The sequence below is a fragment of the Lingula anatina genome, chromosome 1 (assembly GCF_051362555.1).
Source record: "Lingula anatina isolate TDL-2025a chromosome 1, LinAna3.0, whole genome shotgun sequence".
Lineage (NCBI taxonomy): Eukaryota > Metazoa > Brachiopoda > Lingulata > Lingulida > Lingulidae > Lingula > Lingula anatina.
The window spans coordinates 30,827,339-30,853,201 of NC_141767.1; the positions used below are offsets into that span (position 1 = coordinate 30,827,339).

At 32.6% G+C, this 25,863-nt stretch overlaps 1 protein-coding gene and 1 long non-coding RNA gene across 2 annotated transcripts; both read right to left on the reverse strand.

Moving 5' to 3' along the window:
- Positions 1-4,928: 4,928 nt before the first annotated feature.
- LOC147764253 (uncharacterized) lies at positions 4,929-8,548 on the reverse strand. The gene is made up of 3 exons (XR_015332733.1): positions 8,206-8,548; positions 7,933-8,032; positions 4,929-5,887 (listed from the first exon to the last, which is right to left on the reverse strand). It is a non-coding gene; the product is annotated as an uncharacterized LOC147764253 (long non-coding RNA).
- Positions 8,549-13,709: 5,161 nt separating this feature from the next.
- Positions 13,710-16,348, reverse strand: LOC147764254 (uncharacterized). Its single transcript, XM_087003608.1, has 4 exons — positions 16,057-16,348; positions 15,524-15,785; positions 14,910-15,008; positions 13,710-14,512 (listed from the first exon to the last, which is right to left on the reverse strand). Exons 2-4 carry the CDS (start codon positions 15,704-15,706, stop codon positions 14,468-14,470), a joined length of 327 nt encoding a protein of 108 aa, XP_086859734.1. The 5' UTR covers positions 15,707-15,785; positions 16,057-16,348; the 3' UTR covers positions 13,710-14,467.
- Between the last annotated feature and the right edge of the window lie 9,515 nt (positions 16,349-25,863).

The following is a 25,863-nucleotide window of genomic DNA, read 5'->3' on the forward strand; positions in this document are numbered from 1 at the left end:
TTAAATCAATGTAATCCTCTGTCCGTCCCATGTCCCTAAAACTGTAAATCTAAAACCAGCTGCCGAGTTTCTGATCGTAGTATTTTTGTATTTTCCTCCAGATGGCGCTATCGTACGGTCTAATTGGTCAAACAGTCAAAACTGCTTAGATATTAAAATCAGTGTGCCATATTGAGTCATATCAAGATAGCCAGTGACCTACATAATGTCGTTTCAATTTGGGTGGTTTAGGGTCTGAAGTTAATTTTCGTCTGGTATTTTTTTGAAAATATACTGAACACCAACTCGTCCTATGTATTTTTAATGTTGTCAATTACAAATGAAGTTTCATCCGTAAAATATTGGTAAGAGTTGAAAAGGAAAGGCGGCCACTTCAGCCTGCCACCTCCCCCTACCATGAATGTAATGGGATGGACAGCCTGGAAGGAGACGTCACTGCCTCATTGCTGAGTGATCAGGAAGTGGAGCGAAGGCGGCTTAGATATTAAGTATACGAATATCGTAATTTCAGCCATATCAATATAACGTTTTAAGAAACCAATGTTAGGTATTTGGTGATAAGTTACTTGTGATTTATTTTTGAAAAGTATTTTGACACCCGTTTGTTTAAAAGTGCTTTTGACTATTTCCCAACATTTTCCCCACGTAGGCCTACCATTTATTTTCTCCTTTACTTCAACTCATCACGTCTCATAAAACAAAGGAAGATGCAGTTGCACTTCTTGTTCAGTATTTTGACCTTCTTCGGTAGAAATAGTAGTGGTAGTGGAAGTTTACCGTGAGAAATGGCCAAGGAGGGAAAAATGGTGTGAAATGTCTTGTGAGGGTCTGGCTATTGACATGTTGATATTTACACGTACCCGGTAGTGAGCGGTTGGTAGTGGAATTATAAAATTTAATGTACACTTCCATTTCGAATATTGGCAATATTTCATAAATTAATATATAATATTTCATTGCATTAAAATGTGTGAGCTAAATTGAAGTTGTATTGATTTCTGCGTGACATATTATAAGATCAACCTTTCAAGACATAAGGAGCGAAATGCTCAAAATGCTGTTTGGAACGGATTTGAAAAGGCTTTGTCTTTTACGTGTTTTTTTTTTTTCAATAAGATTACAAATTTACGAATTAAATGTAACATATTTAAAACGTAATGATATATCAGAATGCATGGTCATCAGTTTAAAACTTGCTTTATTGTATTGAAATATGTTCTATACTATCGTAGTGTCAAGTTTGTCTCACGTGACATGTAAAATGGAACTATTTGTGGTATTCTTCAGCAAGACGGCAGGGGATGACTTTCTAGTTTTAGATGGGAATTAAGTACACAAAAATACACAAATTTTATTTTATCGGTTTAAAGCAAAATATTTTTCTATAATATTCAGAATTCTGTAATATTGGGTTTCACCTAAATTACCAAGGGACACATTACCGAAATCGCTGATAAATTCTACAAGTCCGTTGTCGAATTCTTAATTTCTCTTTTTACCAGCGTGAGTGTCTTCTTCAGTCCGATTCTCAAAACTGACTGAAATCTAGAATATATATATATATATATATATATATATATATATATATATATATATATATATATATATATATATATATATATATATATATATATATATCGACTGACGCTCATTGTGTGTCTCTCTGTTAATGTTCAGGTGAGAAAAAAGGATTGTCTCTTGAAATTTGCTGTCTTGTTGAGTAAGAGATGTCATTTTACGAATCAAGATCAATTATTTTGTGTCACAAGTGAAGTATGTAGAATAAAGAAATTTCCATTTGAGAAAAATTTCCATTTGAGAAATATCCCTTCTTGAAAAGCTGATTTCGTACATGTAAATGCCCTTCATATGATGGAGAAGAAACTACTTTCGTGTTTTACTTATCTCTGAACGTATAGTTCTTACAATGTAAAATATGACACGTTTTATCAAGAAAATTAACTGATATTTTTGCCATTAATCTGTTAAACAAATCCATGTTCTGCGTAAAGATGAAGGGACCATTTATGTGATTGAAAATTATTTCATTTTTCAAATTTAATTGTTTTAAGCAATTTTCTCTAACCAGCATCTTTCCTTCTATTGACCAGATGATGCAGAAATTAGGGATATTTTTTCGTCTTTTGTTTTTGTCATTAAGAAAAAACATAAGACCATTAGTGTGGTAGATAGTTTATTTGTCAAGTCAAATATATAAGAATGTTATATTTTTACACTTGTTGAATTTAAATACAGACATAGTAATATTATACTATAATATCATAATATTCTTTTAGTTACTAGAACGCTTTTTAACTTGTAGTAATAAAAAGACTGAAGACAATGATATTTTACAGATATGTCTTATAAACAATCGAATACTGAGTACATAAGAGCAATCTGTATTTCTCTGAATAAAAAACTTATTAAATATACCAAACGTCATAGTGTTTTTACTGATGGCTACATGACTCGGTGGTAGCCTGGGGTTGGGGTTCGATTCCTGGCTCGGGCACTTTGGAATTACAAATGGAGTGCTATCAAAATTTTCCTTTGGTTACTATAAGAAGAAAGTCTACCCGGGGAGGGTGGGTGGGAACAGTTAGAGGAGTAGGTAACGCGCTTGCCTCTCAGACAGAAGGTCGCCAGTTCGATTCCTGGCGCTTCTAGGTCCCAGCAAGTTACCTTTTGCAAAAATAAACTCAAGTAAACAATTTAGACTACTACAAGAGGGTCATACGAATAAGGAAAAGCAAGTTGAGGCAGTGGCTCAATAGGTAAGGCGACAGACGAAGAAGACGACTGACTAAGTTGATAACCAAAGGTTCGAGTTGAGCTGAAGAAAAGAGTCGGGAATGATGATGTGACATTTTACAAATTTTGAAACTACATCTATTACAGCTTTTATGTACGTTTATTAAAACAAATGCAAGCAATTCCACAATACAGATCTATGCAAAACCCATACATTACGTTTTGGCTCTACATAAAAAGTAATTTTCATAACGACTTCGCATTTCGAGATGTAAATCAAGCTTAAATACAACTATCTACAACTAAATGTGTCGGAGGTTCTATGCATTTTGAAAATTGTCGTTTAAGAACAATTGTTTTGTTTTTTTTTAACAAGTGTCCAAGAACACTGCATACGAGACCACATAATACTGACCAGAACAAGAAATTATCAGGTTTTTTGCTGCGACTTAAAAGAGAAAGTTGAAGATTTGAAGTGAAGTATTTTACAGCCATTGACATTGGTGTATTCGTCTTTTGACTGATCCAAAATTTCAACGAGGGACATTTTTATCCAAATTCAAAGGTGGTATCAAATTGAAAATTCAAAATGCATATGATCTCACGTAAGCGTTACCCCCACACGCGGGTACACACTCATGACACCACAACTTCCTCTATGTCGCCATGCTGATGATCACACACAACACCAAACAGCAGTCAAACATTATTCAATTATGTAAATTTGATGAGTGCTTTTCTCATAGATAAATAAATATGTACCTCATATTTTGCGTCATCTTTAGGATTTTGCTGGCATTTCGAGTGAACACTTAAGTTTATGCGTCGTGCAAATCAAGAACAGCATGAAGACATGGTCAGTTTACAACCTTATCCCAGTCATGGTCATTTTAAGAACAATATGTAAACAAAATTGAAAAGGTTATGCAAAAACAAGTCTAGTTTACTCAAAATAACTAATCACATTTACTCAGAAAATGCTAATAAACTCAAAGATCTCTGGTGTTCAGTGATCAAAAAACACTCAGTAAAAATAACCCAACAGCATGTGCAGGACTGGCACCTAATCAGGCCTTTTGTTCTCAATCACCCCTTGATCCCGACTGAATTATAGAATTAAGAATGTGCCAAGTACAAGATCAACATTAAATAAAACGCTGACCTTCCAATTTTGTGTAAAACTTACTCTAGCCAATCAAAGTGTCATTTTTCTGATAGTATTTTGATTTTTCATATTTGATTAGACAAAAAAATCACAAAAGAAAACATTTTTAGACGATAAGTCAGTAAATTGGCAATTAACAGAAAAAAAATCATGTTTTAGAGGATTGACAAAAGTTGAGTCTACAAAAGTTCGTTTAATTACTAGGAAATACCCATTACCCCCAAAACAGAGCTTGTAGTTTTTGATACGAGTTTGATAAGGATTTTTCAAAATTTCAAGTTGTAAAAGATGCGATAAATGCCAGTCCTACATATACATTTTAATTGACAAAAGACGCAAAAGGAAACATTTCCTACTATTCACCGTTTCTCTTTGTGAACAGTTCCGCTATGTAATGAAGGTAAAAGTTAATTGTCCTTTTTTAATAACAAAAACTTATCAATTTCGAAAGGAAAAACTAACTCGACCCCTGGTTTGATTTTCTGAAAACAAAAACATCTTTACCCCCTCCCAGCAATAAAACTATGGGTCTATCACTGATCAGACATACTACTAGTATATCAAAACACCGGGATCCAAAAGAAGTTTATTCTTACCATGCGTCATAACCGCATATTCACAATTCTAGAAAGACCCTATAAAGACGTTTTAATACGTGTGGGCAATTCTGCCAAAACTTGAGCACATTTTACAATTTTATACTGCCGTTAATTCTTAATTGCATAATTTGGATCACAACGTTTACAATTTATTGTAGATTTTTTCATTGAACCCATAATAAAATGCCTGTATGCATTTTACGTAATGAAGTTGCGACTATTTTTTTCTAAAGTTAGCTTCATTAAAATCAATATTTGTATCCAATTTAATATGAATAAACGTGCATTTTCGTGTCTTCTTACCTAGTTGCCCACACACAGGGCCGTAGCCTCCGGGGGGGGGGGGGGGGGGGGGCAGGGGGGCGGGGGGGGGGGCAGTTGCCACCCCCTGGGATTTGAGGTGCAAAAAAAATAATCGCAAAGGTGAATAAAAATAATTGCAAAGTTGGTATCAATTCTGTGAGAAAATGCGCTGATGGCCACTAGACAATCATTCAACAATCTGTTTACAAAGGTGTACTGTTTTTAGACAATCTACGAAATGAAGTACAATTGGCATGTTGTGTTGAAAAAATGACTGTACCTATGGCAAAATGAACCCACAATTTCTGACTTCTGATTTAGCAATAAATAACAGTTATAATGCACCAGAATTCAGTATTATACATACAGTTTTTTTAAAATTTCCACACCGTGGGAGGGGGACCCCTCCCACACACACACACACACACCCTCCCCCCTCGGGGGCTTCGCCCCCTTGTGTCCGCTTACTGCCCCCCCCCCTGGCATTTTGCTCAGACTACGGCCCTGACTCACACAAAATTTTACAATGAAATATTAAACCGGTAGTACTAGCACAGTGCTCTACCTGCACATCACTTGATGATAATTTTACAACAATTAATTTTATTTTCATAGATCACTTAAGCAAGTCATTTTTTGTTTAAGGATAACTTCAAAAGTGTCGTTTCAGGTTCGGGAACTGGTGGGCATGAACAAAAAATAAATAAATCACAATGAAAACATCGTGTGCGGATAGAGTACTGTACTACAACTTATTTACTCATGTATAATAATAAGCGAGCGACGTGCAGGGTTGACGCTTGGATTTAGTCAATTTTATTAGAAGTTTCATGAATAAAACATTTGTTGCACGCTGCACTTCATTCGATACACGTTTTGATGCAGAAAATTACAACCCAAACAAAGCAAACATTGCATTTCAAACCAAATCAAATGTCAGCCCTGCAAGTTGACTATACGACAAACGCAAGACAACGTTGACATGGGTGCGGGCGCTGGCGAACACGAATCTGACGTCTTTTCTGGGAGTGCGTCTAATCTCAACGTAGACGGTTGTTACGAGACACTGAAATTAAATGAAAAATGAAATAAATTAAACAAATTCCATGTGAGAGAAAAATTATCTAGTGAAATACAATCTTCATACCGACCCTTTTTGGTATGTATTAAGAGATATAAAAGTCACATTATATATATAAGAATAGATATATCCTCGGTATATTGAACCTACACGTTCTATACAATGACATCATTACTATTGCATACCCTGTACACACTGTTACACGTCAACATACTAATATTTATATTTATCTATCTTTGCTAAGCCATATCCCTCCACAAGGAGTATTGTGATGGAGACTGCATATTTGCCCACATAGATAATTTTATCATGAAAACAGAAAACCGGCCGTACAATCACGCTGCTCTGTATACCAACTATTACAAAAGATATCAGTGTTTGGACTTTATATATTTGCGAAATTAAAAGTAGATAAATGTAAACATTTTACAGAAAGCCTAGTTTTGATAAAGATAACTCTGGATTTTGTAAATGCGGGGATCAGGGTTACAATGTAGTAATATAAAATTGTTTCGGTTCCGTAGGATAACATAAAACACTGGTCAATGACAATTAACATGTTGTTTATAGGGCACAAGGATGCAGAAAGTGTTTGGTTTTTGTCTTGTTTTATTTATGCATTATATTGCTTATTTTGTGAGTAGTCTGACATAAATTCAGCATTTTATTGCTACATGTGCTTATTAAAACCACTTCGCTTTTATAGACAGAAAAAGAATGATTTTACCAATTAGGCCACACTTTTTTAATTTTATGGATGACATCCTGCGCGCGCACGGATTTTCGCCCGTTCTCCAAAAAAAAAAAAAAAAAAAAAAAGCCCCCCCCCAGCCCCCAACAAAGTCGGTTGTCGCAAACGTTGTTATTGAATTTGCAAGAAAATGAGCTTTCTGCGCATGCGTATTTTCGCCACGTGGAAATGCGGCCACTTTGCTGTCAAATTCATCTCTAGGATTACTTTCAAATTACACAACAATAAAAGTCATAAAGAGAACGGGCGCCATCGTTTTGGATTGGTATGCCATTGATATTGGGCATGGAGATATCACCTTTTTACAATTGTGCGAAAGGCTGGCGGCGGCCGAAACATTTCTGTGACATTCTGTATAAAGCAGCACATTAATACCAGGTTTTCTGTAGCGAAAAAAGGGTCGACAAGGGCGTAGAGGTATTTGGTGGGCTGAAGGTCGGACAGGCCACCTGACAGTTTAGCTGCTTCGTGTGAGTTGAAGTTGACAAAATGGCATCGTCTGAAATGACCTTTAATAGATTTGGTAGTATTAAGCATATCTTTGCATCATTTTTTAAACATTTCTGTGAAGTGTTCAAAATGTTTTAATATTCTGAGAATACAAATAAAGACACACTGTTTGATTGATATTTGTTTTATTGATTGCTATACCAAATGAATGCATGAAATAACCTTAAATAGATTTGGTAATATGAAGTATATCAATTCATGACTTTTTTTACATTTCTACGAAGTATTCACAATGCTTTAATATTTTGAGAGCATGGATAAAGACATATTGTTAGTTTGATACGTGTTTCTGTGGTTAAATTTGTGTTTCCAGCTGTGTACTGACAGCATTCCTTTACTTAAGCAGTTTTTTTTTTTGACTGTTTTTTTTTTCGCCCTCTCGCACCGATTTTGGGGTACTCAGAGGATGTCATCCATAAAAATAAAAAAGTGTGGCCTTACTTGATTCCAATTCAGCCACTTAATTAATTTTGTAATCCAAACACTAGAATTTTAGCTCTATTTCTTTTAAAATCAGATACTTTGTTCGAGCATTTTATTCCCGATTGCAAAATCAAGGATGGAATGAAATTGAATCATGAAAATTGAAGTCAAGGGAGGTCGACAGTGTCTAGCAAATGTACGTTTGCTTTCCTGGTCGAGGTTAGTTCTCTAGAAAACCACTGGTTTGTTGTCAGTTTACTTTAATAAACAGGATAATTTTGTACAAACCGCTGTCGTAAGATAAAAAAAGGCACCCACTGGGAGCTGAGAATGCACCGATAGTTACCTGCTTTGTCGCCTTGCTTTGTTTAAGACGTATTAACGCGTTCAGACCTTTGGACGGCTGGGATAATCTTTTCACTTCTTTATGAGCAAATACTTTTTTTCTGGAAAAGGCAACATAAAAAGTTATTTAACTTTTCAAGCTCATTTCGGCATTCATGTCAATGAAATATACCCAAGAACAATTACCCCTGAAGTGGGAAATGCATACTTTTTGACAAAATATCGTCAACATAAACCGATCAGTGTTGCCTTATGTCATCTATACAGTACTTACAACAAACTATATCAGTTCTCAGTGCCAAAATTTCAGTTTACGTGTGGAAATTGTGACAATGTGGCATATAAAGCTTCTTCCTCTTCCTCCTGACCTTGGCCCTTTCTGAATACCTCTCACCAAATGCTCACCTGGTTACATAACAGTATCACTGTCGTGGGATTGTGTTAGAGAAGACACATTGTTGTTTTCCCTCAATCTAAAACGCTACCATCAGGTTATTATACAAACAAGCCATTTTGTTTTGCCTATAGACTTTCATCCCAAATGAATGAGGTTATTTCCAATTAAAACATGAATGAGACTGTTTTAAGACTAGAAGAATTACAAGGCACAAAACCATAGACATAAAAATTTTGCACTCTGAACTTGAACCAACTCTGAACCAAACGATTACCAATCAACAGAGTGCCTAGGAGGCAGAATATAAAGCGCCATTCAGAATATATGATCCCAGTACTATCTGATCCGCCGACTAAATATGGCCGACCACACTTCAAAAGTTCTAGAGATGTCGCTGATTCCTAATGACCTCCCCGCCTCTACAAGCGCCATGAAATGGATCAAATCTTGGCTCCGAGGTTTAATTGCTAGGCCCCTGCAGCGACGGCGCATGTGGAGGCGGGGAGACCATCCAGAAACAGCGGCACCTCTTTTGAAGTGTTGTCGGCCATATTAAGTCGGCGGATCAGTTAGTACTCGGATCATCTGTTTTGAATGGGGCCTTAGTGAGGAGTGAGGGTAACCACTGAGAAAGTAACAATAACGCAGGAGGGCGGGTCGACGAAAAATTACGCGCATGGAACTGTGCATCAATTGAGTGGTGTCTCGGCCCTCGGATATAAACGGCGCAGCAAAGACGTTCTTGTTTGTCTGAATTTCATTGTGACACCAGTGAGGATAAATGTTTATGTATCAATCTGTATGAATGTAAAGTTTATATGCACAAACGCGAAAACGACTATGAGTTTTTGTTTTCATCATCCATTTCATCCAGCTATTTTTCTTTGTGAATGCATTTTAATGAATTACAGGTTCTTAGCTCAGACGTCTCCTCAAGTTCACCTTGCCAGTTTTGTTAAATGCCGCTGCTAACGCGTTCCTGGAAAATGCTAACTTTTAGGTGACTTCCTTTTTAATCATAATCTCCAAACACCTTTTCATTTCAGAGCTTAATGATTTTAGGTTATATTTGCTTTGCATTTTTACCTCTCTATATAAGGAGGAGTTCTTCCAGCTTTTCCTCCAAATTCGTGGTTTGATATTTTGATATGAAAACCCAAAATTTAAAGTTGTTTTGCTAAAACAGAAGTAGAAGCAGTCTACAAGCGTCTGTCTCGGTAGATCTTAGTTACTACAGTATTTTATTTATATGTAAAATATGGCTATGGCGTATTGTCAGATCAATTTTACTTCTAGGTTCAAGTCAGAAGATCATATATTAATGCTGATTTCTCTTCATAAACGAGCTAAAAATAGGTATGCCACCTGTCAAAATTAGTTCTTGAACAAAGTAACCATGGTAGATCGTAATTCATTATTTAAGTTACATGTAAAATATGGCCATAATTTATTGTCAGATCAGTTTTACTTCCAGGTTTAAGTAAGCAGACCATATAATATTGGTCATTTCTATTAAACTAGACAGCAAAGCTGGCAAATATACAGACACCATACAGGAAACAAGGCAGCAAAGCTGACAAACGTTCAGACACTACACAGAAAAAAAAGTGTACCAAATAATGTTTTGGCCAATTTTGATGCACTGCTACATAATACTTAAAAGCAGCATAATCACTTACCCTCTTACATTATTTACTACAGGTAACAGGGACATTGAAAAGCTACCAAATGATTCAGTTCCATGGGATATAAAAGCCACTGAAAATGCTTATATGTGAAAAATAAAAAAATTCACACAAAAAAATAATAATTACCATAAATGTAAACAGATCTTGGCTATTTTCAAAGTAACCTGGCTCTTTACCAAACAAAACCACTCAGTACATCTAGAGTAAAACAAAAATACAGTTCGGCAGTTATGGGGCAAACATTACAAAAATTGTGCAAAAAAAAAAAAAAAAAAAAAAAAAAAAAAAAAAAAAAAAAAAAAAAAAAACAGAATAATTACCGTAAATGTAAACCAATCATGCTGATTTTCCAAACCAACCTGTCTCTTTACCAAACAAAGCCACTCAGTGAAATAAAAGGAAAACAAAAATACGATTCAAGAATTATGGGTTGAATGCCACATAAACTGTGCAAAAAAAAAAAAAAAAAAAAAAACAGAATAATTATCATAAATGTAAAGCAACCATGGGGATTTTCAAAAACAACCTGCCTCTTTACCAAAAAAGCCACTCGGTTAATTAAAAGTAAAACAAAAATACAGTTTGAAAGTTATAGGGTGAACTTCAGCAACAACGACGGCACAAACAAACAGACCAATCAGAATATATACAGACATTTACAGTGTCTGTATATAACAAGGCAGCAAAGCTGTCAAATGTACAGACAAAAAACAGGAAATAACTATGCACAAAATAGGCTACTGTCAATTCTGATGCAAAAGTACATTATGTTAAACTGCAGATTCAACATCAAATTTTAATTATGCTCAAAAGGTAATACCAATGTAAGTAAAATGTTACAAGTTCACACTTTGAAAATGTATAACTTCCAGAAAAAGAAGCCAATTAGACTGCTTTTCCAACTCAGGCTGCATTTTAGTCCTGTATTTCTTTTTTGAAAGTTAGGCAATCATAAGTAACATGGTTTTCCCATAATGGTCCCCATGGCAGCAGTGCCCAAAATACGTTTTTTTCAAAATTTGATGCAATATTACATAATGTTTAACAGCATAATGACCATCAATTTTAATAATAAAATATTAGTATTATGGATATTCAGAAAATGTGCCTAGCAAAGGTCTTCAGGCCCATGGAACTTCAAAGTCACAACTTGAAAATGCCAAAATGTAAACAAGACAGCACTGTTCTGAAATGTTTTTTTTTTTATTTTTAACAATTTTTAACATAACACAAAATTAACAGTTTACTGCCGTTTTTATATGATCAACTAAGAAAATTGATGAGATGGGAAAAATATCAATAGAGCAGTGTTAAATGTCCAATTTCTTCCATTCTGAGATTCTGAACATAGTGAATGATTGAATCTGACAAACTGCAATGATATGAGTTTATTTCCATTTTTGAAACTTTATTACACAATACATGATAACAAGTTTACTATCATTTTTACATAATCAACTAATAATGTTGTAAAGATGCAGGAAATGCTAAACAAACACTTTTACGTATCTTATTAATTAAATAATGAAACTGTTAACATGGCTAAGAATTGAATCTGAGGAAATGTGAAAAAACGGCATTTCTTTAAAATAATGGCCCGATTATGCTGTTTTTCTAACTCAACCTGCGTTTTAGCAGGAATGACCACTCCTGTGAGTTTAATGACAATTGGCCTATCTGTTTTTCTTATATTGTGTTTACAGTGTTGCATATATGCTGAAAAGTGAAAAAAAAGCATAACTACTAAGATAATGGCCCGATCATGCCGATTTTCGAACTTGACCTGCATTTTATGAATATTCATCAGCTCTGTAAATATATAGTCAAAAAGTAAAACTGCCTTCCACTTATCGTGTTTACAATGAAAGTTCACGGCGCCGGCGCCGGCGACATGGACAGTGACGGCAACGACAGATGCAGGTGATGGCAATATGTACAGACACATCTGTACATATTTACTGTATTGTTTGAGAACAGTAAGTGACATGGTTTTTCTTAAATGGTCATTATGGGAGCAGTGCCCAAAATAGGTTTTTTTCAAATTTTGATGCAATATTACATAATGTTTAACAGCATAATGACCATCAATTTTTAATAATAAAATATTAGTATCATGGATATTCAGAAAATGTGACTAGCAAAGGTCTTCAGGCCCATGGAACTTCAAAGTCACAACTTGAAAATGCCAAAATGTAAACAAGTCAGCACTGTTCTGAAATGTTTTTTTTTTTCATTTTTAACATAAAACAAAATTAACAGGTTACTCCATTTTTATACGATCAACTAAGAAAATTGATGACATGGGAAAAATATCAATACAACAGTGTTAAATGTCCAATTTCCTCCATTCTGAGATTCTGAACATAGTGAATGATTGAATCTGACAAACTGCAATGATATGATTTTATTTCCATTTTTGACACTTTATTACACAATACACGATAACAAGCTTACCATCATTTTGACATAATCAACTAATAATGTTGTAAAGATGCAGGAAATGTCAACCAAACACTTTTACATGTCTTAGTAGTTAAATAATGAGACTGTTAACATGCCTAAGAATTGAATCTGAGGAAATGTGAAACAAGACAGCACTGTTCTGACATGGGTTTATTTCCATTTTTAACACTTTTTTTAACATAAAACAAAATTAACAGTTTACTGCAATTTTTATATGATCAACTAAGAAAATTGATGAGATGGGAAAAATATCAATAGAATAGTGTTAAATCTCCAATTTCCTTCATTCTGAGAATCTGAATATAGTGAATGATTGAATCTGACAAACTGCAATGATATGAGTTTATTTCCATTTTTGACACTTTATTACACAATACATGATAACAAGTTTACCATCATTTTTACATAATCAACTAACAATGTTGTAAAGATGTAGGAAATGTCAAAAAAACACTTTTACGTATCTTATTAGTTCAATAAAGAGACTGTTAACATGCCTAAGAGTTGAATCTGAGGAAATGTGAAAAAACAGCATAACGTCTAAAATAATGCCCCGATTATGCTGATTTTCGAACTCAACCTGCGTTTTAGTAAGACTGACCACTCCTGTGAGTTTAATGACAATTGGCCTATCTGTTTTTCTTATATTGTGTTTACAGTGTTGCATATATGCTGAAAAATGAAAAAACAGCATAACTACTAAAATATTTGCCCGATCATGCCGATTTTCGAACTTGACCTGCGTTTTAGTAAGTTTGATTACTCCTGTGAGTTTCATGACAATAGGCCTAACAGTTTTCCTTAAAATGTGTTTACAGGGTTGCATATATGCTGAAAAGTGAAAAAACAGCATAACTTCTACAATAATGGCCCGATCATGCTGATTTTTGAACTTGACCTGTGTTTTATGAATATTCATCAGCTCTGTAAATATAAAGCCAAAAAGTAAAACTGCCCTCCACTTATCGTGTTTACAAGGAAAGTGCACATCTGTGTCTGTACATAAAAATGAGCTGCAAAAATAGATAGACAATGCCACCTGCCAAAATTAGCCCTTGACTACACCTTACTAATGTATGTAACGTCTGTCATAGTAGATCTTAGGTATTAAATTTATATGTAAAATATGCTTATGACTTGTCAGATGACAATTACTGCTATGTTTATCAGGTACTTAATTGTTACTACAATGTTACACAAACAAAGAACATTCCAAGATTGAAAAAATGGTTAATTTACAAAGATTTATTGTGAAACAAATTTTCCTTTGCTCAGTACAAAAACAATGTCTATTCATTAGAATTACATGTAGTTGGAATGAACAATATATGCAATTTACAGTTAAATTGAACACAAGCAATCATAGGGTACAAACAGATAACATCCAATTAATATCAAACAAATTTGAAAACCTACTGATGCAAACTGCCTTTCCCACCTGCTAGTGTAAATTAAGTAAGATCAAAGGAAATGTTTCAGTCCTTTGATACTAGTGGTTTGTTATATTCAGTCTCTGTTTATGCTGTCCTTGGTACAGTGATAAGTCTCAAAAGATTTCCAAACAGCAGTGGTTTATAGTTTATATCCAACACCTCAAACATATTGTTCATAATATCCTTTGCACTGGTATGATTAATAAAGAGTATTCAAATTCATTTCATAAACAAATTCCTTTCAACATTTACACTTTATCAAGGTCATAAATATACAGATAGGCATGTTCTGAATTGGATATATTTGCAGTAATTGTATCAATTATAGCTAGCATATGATAGGCCTCTATGATAGGCCTCTAAGCAGATATAAAGTAGATACTGGAACCACAATGCAAATGGCTGAATGCACATATTACTGTTCAGAAGACATATCTTACAAAGTTTGACTTTAACACTGATCCAAACTGTCTGCCACCCAAGTTATTTCTTCAGAACTTTCATTCCACCTTCTTATTGAAATACTACTACATTCTTTCCTTTCTTTGCCTCATACTATCTCTTGTACTTTGCTTGAGACTTTTCAACTTTCTTCTTGTACTGAAAATATATAGTTTATAGAAATTGTATTAAATAGGGTATGTTTCAGTATAAATGGGAGAAGCAAAGTTCAAGTTTTTGCCATATAAACTTATACTGTGCACAAAGCCAGCAGGATAAATGAAGTTAGCCCCAGAAATTACAATACTGAACCTGCTGCCATCACTATTCTGTTGACACATTTTTACAAAATTTTCTAAATGTTGCAATATTTTTATGAACAGATTACGTGTGACATCTTTTTTTTCTGTAAAACTTGTGTGAAACCAAATATTGCTCAATGTAAGGGGCTACTCTTTAATCTTGCATGGACCAAAATAAAATACAAAAAAAAAAAAAAAAAAGAAATTAATAGCATATTCAGAGGAAGTTGAACATGTAAGTCCCACATGCATACCTTAGCGTGTAACTCAGTAAGTTGCTGGTGTTGGAATTCCACCTGCACATTACAGTCTTCTTTGCTGGGCATTGTCACTTCTTTCTCTATGTACCTCAACTGCAAAATCAGAAATTAATGATCAAAAATGAACAAAATCAATTATGTTTATTAATTAATCCACATCTTAAGGTGCCAATACACTCATTATTTTTTTGATGAAATATAAGAATTTCATTTGTACATAATATGCCAGCAATGCAATGGTAGACAAGATCAAGATTCATCATCCCTATGATCATAAAAGCAAAATGCATTTTATATTTAAGGGGCCTTGGGCTGTTTTTTATGCCAAAATATAATCAACAGTCCTTAAGGTCTGGCCAGAATATACACCTAAAAATGCTATTTTTTAGAGTATAAAATATTAGGAGTATATTACCCTTATAAACCCCCATATTCCCAAAGTAATTACTTTTGGGTCTGCTATCTTAATATGCCTTGCCATCATGCCATGATTTGAACATAGCTCTGGCCTTAGTCTGCTCAAATGATGTTTTGGAACAAATACAGGACACCAACAAGCTCACAAGGACAGTGTTCTTGCATAATGCATCTGTATGCATACTATTTACCTTGCATGGCAGCCGAGCCTCCCTGTTGAACATCAGGAAAAAAGAACAGTATCCAGTGGCGCAGTTTTGTGCTGTATGATATGCAAAGGTCACTGCTCCAGATATACCTTTCACAGTCATTCTACCTCTCATTATAGTGACTTTTGAGAGTGACACTTTTGAGTGTTTGGTAAAACCGCTCATCTAACTCATTTGTCTGTGGGTGGTGCACAGCTATAATCTTGTGTTTGATTCCCCACTCTTTCAGAAGGTCATCTAACAGCTACAGAAATAAAATATTTGATGTTAAAATGGATAAATATGTATTTCGGCAATTCAATTTTTGCACTGGGAGACGTTATGCACATCTTTCCAAATATTTGCTTCTATTGATGCAAAGAGTAAGACTTTTCATGCACAATTGCTGCCCTCCTTGAAAGTTGTTCAGTCCACTCCATGGTTATAGGGATATCATAACTCAATAAGACAATTAAATAGTGTGGCACTCCTAGTATGAAAAGTAATAACCCTGAGATGTTACATGTCCATCTCACCTCAGCATTGCAAGCTTCAGACATCTGTCTCCGTCTGACTGCTTTATTCCATGTACACATCACTAATAGTCACTTTTGTATTGCATGTACTGACCCTATGTAAACCATTAGCATATATACATAGTTCTAAAGTATCCCATTGTATAGAGACCACAACAAAGGAGGGCCTTCCATAGCCCTTCAGTAGTAGTAATAGGAGGAGCAGTAGTAGTAGCTGTAGCAGTTGTAGGAGCAGTGACGCTGAAATAAAAATCTGGGAGAAACTAAAGGAGTGTTGAGTTCTTCACTGGCTGTGAAAGGGATATAAAAAATTCCAAAGAATTGCCCATATATGAAAATTATATTTAAAAACATAATCCTACTTAGTCATTTTCTACTGTATTAAACAGTTTACATTGATGATAAAAATGGTTATAATTGAGCAGAGTAGGCTTCCAATATTACACATGCTCTAAACTGATTAGTACAGAAATAGATATCACTGGTAATCAGTTACACATTCACAGGCATGCCAACAAAATTGAAGCCAATATTCTCCGTGAAACCTTTATCATATTTGGCATAAATAAAGGGGTGGTGATTGTATCCTTTCCAGTTTCCAATTTATGCCAAAGACTTACTAATTCTTAATTCATATTACAAATTTTGAGACATTTAACTCATTACAAAATTCTGATCCCTGGTCAGTCAGCAATTTTTTTGGGGCACCCATTCTGAGAAAAAAAGAAAACATCACTTTAACTTTACCACATAAATATAGGTTAAACAACAAACATTTTGTATGAAGCATATATTTGTCTAGCGACAGGTGTGGCAGGTATTGAATTAATTAAGTTTAATACCACCTATTAAACTAATTTCATTATTACCATCTGTACTACAGTATCTTCCACAGACTTCCAATCCATGAGACAAATATGTGATTCATCCAAAAAATTTCCAACCTATTTAATGTTTTCACACATTTTCTTCAACCTAACAATATAACATATGCACAGAGCTATTCATTTTCAAAAAAGCATGTGTTATTTAGGATGGAGTAAACAGACACTTGTCACTTGAAAGAATGTCAACAGCATAGTGATACAAATTACTTTTAAATACATAGTCTTTCAAATGTATTGTACACATGGAGAAGACACAGTGCTGCTCTTGGTGGTATCTTTCACTAACTGCTTTTTAAGCTTTTTCATGGTGAGTATACTCTGAAACAAGAACAATATAACTGAAAGGACTGAAAATTACATTTGAAAAGAATGACAAATTCGGTGACTTAATTAAAATAATTAAACGTTAATAATTTTGTCAAATCTGGTCCAATATTTCTGAAATTTGTACTAATGATGCTTAACAACAATAAAAATCAGTGATAAGCTGATCAGTTGTCTGTGTCTAATGAAAAGTGTTTTTTTGGACAACATATTTGGGAAAACTGAAAATTACATGAAAAAGACTGGGAATTTGCAGGACTTGAAATAGTTAAACGTTAATAATTTTGTCTAATCTAGGCCAATATTTCTGATATTTGTACAAATGATGCTTAACAACAATAAAAATCTGTGATAAGCTGATCAGTTTTCTGTTTCTAATGAAAAGTTTTTTTAGGACAATATATTTGCGAAAACCAAAAATTACATTGAAAAGACTGGCAAATCCCAGGTCTTAAAATAGTTAAACGTTAATAATTTCGTCAAATTTTGTCCTATATTTCTGAAATTTGTACTAATGATGCTTAACAACAATAGAAATCTGTGATAAGCTGATCAGTTGTCTGTATCTAATGAAAAGTGTTTTTTGGGACAACATATGTGGGAAAACTGAAAATTACGCTGAAAAGACTGGGAATTTGCAGCACTTGAAATATTTAAACGTTAATAATTTTGTCAAATCTAGTCCAATATTTATGAAATTTCTACAAATGATGCTTAACAATAATAAAAATCTGTGATAAGCTGATCAGTTGTCTGTGTCTAATGAAAAGTGTTTTTTGGGACAACATATTTGGGAAAACTGAAAATTACATTGAAAAGACTGGCAAATCCCAGGCCTTAAAATAGTTAAACGATAATAATTTTGTCAAATCTTGTCCTATATTTCTGAAATTTGTACAAATGATGCTTAACAACAATAAAAATCTGTGGTAAGCTGATCAGTTGTCTGTGTGTAATGAAAAGTGTTTTTTGGGACAACTTATTTGGGAAAACTGAAAATTACATTGAAAAGACTGGCAAATCCCAGGCCTTAAAATAGTTAAACGTTATTAATTTTGTCAAATTTTGTCCTATATTTTTGAAATTTGTACAAATGATGCTTAACAATAATAAAAATCTGTGATAAGCTGATCAGTTGGATATATTGAATGAAAAGTGTTTTTTAGGACAACATATTTGCAAAAACCAAAAATTACATTAAAAAGACTGGGAATTCGCAGGACTTGAAATAGTTAAATGTTAATAATTTTGTCAAATCTAGTCCAATATTTATGAAATTTCTACAAATGATGCTTAACAATAATAAAAATCTGTGATAAGCTGATCAAATGTCTGTATTGAATGAAAAGTGTTTTTTGGGACAACATATTTGGGAAAACTGAAAATTACATTGAAAAGACTGGCAAATCCCAGGCCTTAAAATAGTTAAACGATAATAATTTTGTCAAATCTTGTCCTATATTTCTGAAATTTGTACAAATGATGCTTAACAACAATAAAAATCTGTGATAAGCTGATCAGTTGTCTGTATTGAATGAAAAGTGTTTTTTAGGACAATATATTTGCGAAAACCAAAAATTGCATTGAAAAGACGGGCAAATCCCAGGCCTTAAAATAGTTAAGCGCTAATAATTTCGTCAAATTTTTTCCTATATTTCTGAAATTTGTACAAATGATGCTTAACAACAATAGAAATCTGTGATAAGCTGATCAGTTGTCTGTATTGAATGAAAAGTGTTTTTTAGGACAATATATTTAAGAAAACCAAAAATTACATTGAAAAGACTGGGAATTCGCAGGACTTGAAATATTTAAACGTTAATAATTTTGTCTAATCAAGTCCAATATTTATGAAATTTGTACAAATGATGCTTAACAACAATAAAAATCTGTGATAAGCTGATCAGTTGTCTGTTTCTAATGAAAAGTTTTTTTTAGGACAATATATTTGCGAAAACCAAAAATTACATTGAAATGACTGGCAAATCCCAGGCCTTAAAATAGTTAAACGTTAATAATTTTGTCTAATCTTGTCCTATATTTCTGAAATTTGTACAAATGATGCTTAACAACAATAGAAATCTGTGATAAGCTGATCAGTTGTCTGTATCTAATGAAAAGTGTTTTTTGGGACAACATATTTGGGAAAACTGAAAATTACGCTGAAAAGACTGGGAATTTGCAGGACTTGAAATATTTAAACGTTAATAATTTTGTCTAATCTAGTCCAATATTTCTGAAATTTGTACAAATGATGCTTAACAACAATAAAAATCTGTGATAAGCTGATCAGTTGTCTGTGTCTAATGAAAAGTGTTTTTTGGGACAACATAGTTGGGAAAACTGAAAATTACATTGAAAAACCTGGCATTTCCCAGGCCTTAAAATAGTTAAACGTTAATAATTTTGTCAAATCTTGTCGTATATTTCTGAAATTTGTACAAATGATGCTTAACAATAATTAAAATCTGTGATAAGCTGATCAGTTATCTGAGTCTTTTTTTTTTTAAAGTGTCAAGTGTATGGGAAATTGATCATCAGAAGAGTGAGAATTAACCAAAACAAATATTTCAATATTGCAATGTATTATTTACTCTGAAAGTAAACAGCAAATGTGATGATTTGAGGTTGTTTGTGTAAGACGTTGCAAATTACCTATAACTGTCATCTGGAAAACAATATATACACATACAAGAGTTCTCCTTACTACCTCTGCAAGATGCAGATTACTCCTTTCTGGAAGGGGTTGTTGTTATCACAATACTCAACAAGGCCCTAAATCTTGCCAAATATCATGTATTGTACACATGGAGAAGAAACATTGCTGCTCTTGGTGGTATCTTTCACTGCCTGCTTTTTCAGCTTTTTCATGGTGAGGGTACTCTAAACGAAGAACAATATAACTGAAAGGACTGAAAATTACATTTGAAAAGAATGACAAATTCAGTGACTTAATTAAAATAGTTAAACGTTAATAATTTTGTCTAAACTAGTCCAATATTTCTGAAATTTGTACAAATGATGCTTAACTACAATAAAAATCTGTGATAAGCTGATCAGTTGTCTGTGTGTAATGAAAAGTGTTTTTTGGGACAACTTATTTGGGAAAACTGAAAATTACATTGAAAACACTGGCAAATCCCAGGCCTTAAAATAGTTAAACGTTATTAATTTTGTCAAATTTTGTCCTATATTTCTGAAATTTGTACAAATGATGCTTAACAATAATAGAAATCTGTGATAAGCTGATCAGTTGGCTATATTGAATGAAAAGTGTTTTTTAGGACAATATATTTAAGAAAACCAAAAATTACATTAAAAAGACTGGGAATTCGCAGGACTTGAAATAGTTAAATGTTAATAATTTTGTCAAATCTAGTCCAATATTTCTGAAATTTGTACAAATGATGCTTAACAATAATAAAAATCTGTGATAAGCTGATCAGTTGTCTGTTTGTAATGAAAAGTTTTTTTTAGGACAATATATTTGCGAAAACCAAAAATTACATTGAAATGACTGGCAAATCCCAGGCCTTAAAATAGTTAAACGTTATTAATTTTGTCAAATTTTGTCCTATATTTTTGAAATTTGTACAAATGATGCTTAACAATAATAGAAATCTGTGATAAGCTGATCAGTTGGATATATTGAATGAAAAGTGTTTTTTAGGACAATATATTTGCAAAAACCAAAAATTACATTAAAAAGACTGGGAATTCGCAGGACTTGAAATAGTTAAATGTTAATAATTTTGTCAAATCTAGTCCAATATTTATGAAATTTCTACAAATGATGCTTAACAATAATAAAAATCTGTGATAAGCTGATCAGTTGTCTGTGTCTAATGAAAAGTGTTTTTTAGGACAACATATTTGGGAAAACTGAAAATTACATTGAAAAGACTGGCAAATCCCAGGCCTTAAAATAGTTAAACGATAATAATTTTGTCAAATCTTGTCCTATATTTCTGTTAATAATCTGTGATAAGCTGATCAGTTGTCTGTGTCTAATGAAAAGTGTTTTTTAGGACAATATATTTGCGAAAACCAAAATTTACATTGAAATGACTGGCAAATCCCAGGCCTTAAAATAGTTAAACGTTATTAATTTTGTCAAATTTTGTCCTATATTTTTGAAATTTGTACAAATGATGCTTAACAATAATAGAAATCTGTGATAAGCTGATCAGTTGGATATATTGAATGAAAAGTGTTTTTTAGGACAACATATTTGCAAAAACCAAAAATTACATTAAAAAGACTGGGAATTCGCAGGACTTGAAATAGTTAAATGTTAATAATTTTGTCAAATCTAGTCCAATATTTATGAAATTTCTACAAATGATGCTTAACAATAATAAAAATCTGTGATAAGCTGATCAGTTGTCTGTGTGTAATGAAAAGTGTTTTTTGGGACAACTTATTTGGGAAAACTGAAAATTACATTGAAAAGACTGGCAAATCCCAGGCCTTAAAATAGTTAAACGATAATAATTTTGCCAAATCTTGTCCTATATTTCTGAAATTTGTACAAATGATGCTTAACAACAATACAAATCTGTGATAAGCTGATCAGTTGTCTGTATTGAATGAAAAGTGTTTTTTAGGACAATATATTTGCGAAAACCAAAAATTGCATTGAAAAGACGGGCAAATCCCAGGCCTTAAAATAGTTAAACGTTAATAATTTCGTCAAATTTTTTCCTATATTTCTGAAATTTGTACAAATGATGCTTAACAACAATAGAAATCTGTGATAAGCTGATCAGTTGTCTGTATTGAATGAAAAGTGTTTTTTAGGACAATATATTTAAGAAAACCAAAAATTACATTGAAAAGACTGGGAATTCGCAGGACTTGAAATATTTAAACGTTAATAATTTTGTCTAATCTAGTCCAATATTTCTGAAATTTGTACAAATGATGCTAAACAACAATAGAAATCTGTGATAAGCTGATCAGATGTCTGTATCTAATGAAAAGTGTTTTTTGGGACAACATATTTGGGAAAACTGAAAATTACGCTGAAAAGACTGGGAATTTGCAAGACTTGAAATATTTAAACGTTAATAATTTTGTCTAATCTTGTCCAATATTTCTGAAATTTGTACAAATGATGCTTAACAACAATAACAATCTGTGATAAGCTGATCAGTTGTCTGTATTGAATGAAAAGTGTTTTTTGGGACAACATAGTTGGGAAAACTGAAAATTACATTGAAAAGCCTGGCATATCACAGGCCTTAAAATAGTTAAACGTTAATAATTTTGTCAAATCTTGTGGTATATTTCTGAAATTTGTACAAATGATGCTTAACAATAATAAAAATCTGTGATAAGCTAATCAGTTGGCTATATTGAATGAAAAGTGTTTTTTAGGACAATATATTTGCAAAAACCAAAAATTACATTAAAAAGACTGGGAATTCGCAGGACTTGAAATAGTAAAATGTTAATAATTTTGTCAAATCTAGTCCAATATTTATGAAATTTGTACAAATGATGCTTAACAATAATAAAAATCTGTGATAAGCTGATCAGTTGTTTGTGTCTAATAAAGTGTTTTTTGGGACAACATATTTGGGAAAACTGAAAATTACATTGAAAAGACTGGCAAATCCCAGGCCTTAAAATAGTTAAACGTTAATAATTTCGTCAAATTTTTTCCTATATTTCTGAAATTTGTACAAATGATGCTTAACAACAATAGAAATCTGTGATAAGCTGATCAGTTGTCTGTATTGAATGAAAAGTGTTTTTTAGGACAATAAATTTAAGAAAACCAAAAATTACATTGAAAAGACTGGGAATTCGCAGGACTTGAAATATTTAAACGTTAATAATTTTGTCTAATCTAGTCCAATATTTCTGAAATTTGTACAAATGATGCTTAACAACAATAAGAATCTGTGATAAGCTGATCAGTTGTCTGTTTCTAATGAAAAGTTTTTTTTTAGGACAATATATTTGCGAAAACCAAAAATTACATTGAAATGACTAGCAAATCCCAGGCCTTTAAATAGTTAAACGTTAATAATTTCATCAAATTTTGTCCTATATTTCTGAAATTTGTACAAATGATGCTAAACAACAATAGAAATCTGTGATAAGCTGATCAGTTGTCTGTATCTAATGAAAAGTGTTTTTTGGGACAACATAATTGGGAAAACTGAAAATTACGCTGAAAAGACTGGGAATTTGCAAGACTTGAAATATTTAAACGTTAATAATTTTGTCTAATCTAGTCCAATATTTCTGAAATTTGTACAAATGATGCTTAACAACAATAAAAATCTGTGATAAGCTGATCAGTTGTCTGTGTCTAATGAAAAGTGTTTTTTGGGACAACATAGTTGGGAAAACTGAAAATTACATTGAAAAGCCTGGCATATCACAGGCCTTAAAATAGTTAAATGTTAATAATTTTGTCAAATCTTGTCGTATATTTCTGAAATTTGTACAAATGATGCTTAACAATAATAAAAATCTGTGATAAGCTGATCAGTTGGCTATATTGAATGAAAAGTGTTTTTTAGGACAATATATTTGCAAAAACCAAAAATTACATTAAAAAGACTGGGAATTCGCAGGACTTGAAATAGTAAAATGTTAATAATTTTGTCAAATCTAGTCCAATATTTATGAAATTTGTACAAATGATGCTTAACAATAATAAAAATCTGTGATAAGCTGATCAGTTGTCTGTGTCTAATAAAGTGTTTTTTGGGACAACATATTTGGGAAAACTGAAAATTACATTGAAAAGACTGGCAAATCCCAGGCCTTAAAATAGTTAAACGTTAATAATTTCGTCAAATTTTTTCCTATATTTCTGAAATTTGTACAAATGATGCTTAACAATAAAAGAAATCTGTGATAAGCTGATCAGTTGTCTGTATTGAATGAAAAGTGTTTTTTAGGACAATATATTTAAGAAAACGAAAAATTACATTGAAAAGACTGGGAATTCGCAGGACTTGAAATATTTAAACGTTAATAATTTTGTCTAATCTTGTCCAGTATTTCTGAAATTTGTACAAATGATGCTTAACAACAATAAGAATCTGTGATAAGCTGATCAGTTGTCTGTTTCTAATGAAAAGTTTTTTTAGGACAATATATTTGCGAAAACCAAAAATTACATTGAAATGACTGGCAAATCCCAGGCCTTAAAATAGTTAAACGTTAATAATTTCATCAAATTTTTTCCTATATTTCTGAAATTTGTACAAATGATGCTAAACAACAATAAAAATCTGTGATAAGCTGATCAGTTGTCTGTATCTAATGAAAAGTGTTTTTTGGGACAACATATTTGGGAAAACTGAAAATTACGCTGAAAAGACTGGGAATTTGCAAGACTTGAAATATTTAAACGTTAATAATTTTGTCTAATCTAGTCCAATATTTCTGAAATTTGTACAAATGATGCTTAACAACAATAAAAATCTGTGATAAGCTGATCAGTTGTCTGTGTCTAATGAAAAGTGTTTTTTGGGACAACATAGTTGGGAAAACTGAAAATTACATTGAAAAGCCTGGCATATCCCAGGCCTTAAAATAGTTAAACGTTAATAATTTTGTCAAATCTTGTCGTATATTTCTGAAATTTGTACAAATGATGCTTAACAATAATAAAAATCTGTGATAAGCTGATCAGTTATCTGAGTCTTTTTTTTAAAGTGTCAAGTGTATGGGAAATTGATCATCAGAAGAGTGAGAATTAACCAAAACAAATATTACAATATTGCAATGTATTATTTACTGTGAAAGTAAACAGCAAATGTGATGATTTGAGGTTGTTTGTGTAAGAGGTTGCAAATTACCTATAACTGTCATCTGGAAAACAATATATACCCATACAAGAGTTCTCATTACTACCTCTGCAAGATGCAGATTACTCCTTTCTGGAAGGGGTTGTTGTTATCACAATACTCAACAAGGCCCTAAATCTTGCCAAATATCATGTATTGTACACATGGAGAAGACACATTGCTGCTCTTGGTGGTATCTTTCACTGCCTGCTTTTCCAGCTTTTTCATGGTGAGGGTACTCTAAACGAAGAACAATATAACTGAAAGGACTGAAAATTACATTTGAAAAGAATGACAAATTCAGTGACTTAATTAAAATAGTTAAACGTTAATAATTTTGTCTAATCTAGTCCAATATTTCTGAAATTTGTACAAATGATGCTTAACTACAATAAAAATCTGTGATAAGCTGATCAGTTGTCTGTGTGTAATGAAAAGTGTTTTTTGGGACAACTTATTTGGGAAAACTGAAAATTACATTGAAAAGACTGGCAAATCCCAGGCCTTAAAATAGTTAAACGTTATTAATTTTGTCAAATTTTGTCCTATATTTCTGAAATTTCTACAAATGATGCTTAACAATAATAGAAATCTGTGATAAGCTGATCAGTTGGCTATATTGAATGAAAAGTGTTTTTTAGGACAATATATTTGCAAAAACCAAAAATTACATTAAAAAGACTGGGAATTCGCAGGATTTGAAATAGTTAAATGTTAATAATTTTGTCAAATCTAGTCCAATATTTATGAAATTTGTACAAATGATGCTTAACAATAATAAA

Bases quoted from the DNA above. Each gene is read 5' to 3' on its own strand.
- LOC147764254 (XM_087003608.1), bottom strand. From the start codon at position 15,706: ATGAGCGGTTTTACCAAACACTCAAAAGTGTCACTCTCAAAAGTCACT. The intron at 15,009-15,523 runs GTAAATAGTATG...CTGATTTTGCAG, and splicing joins AGGCTCGGCTGCCATGCAAG to TTGAGGTACATAGAGAAAGA. The intron at 14,513-14,909 runs GTATGCATGTGG...ATATATTTTCAG, and splicing joins TTACTGAGTTACACGCTAAG to TACAAGAAGAAAGTTGAAAA.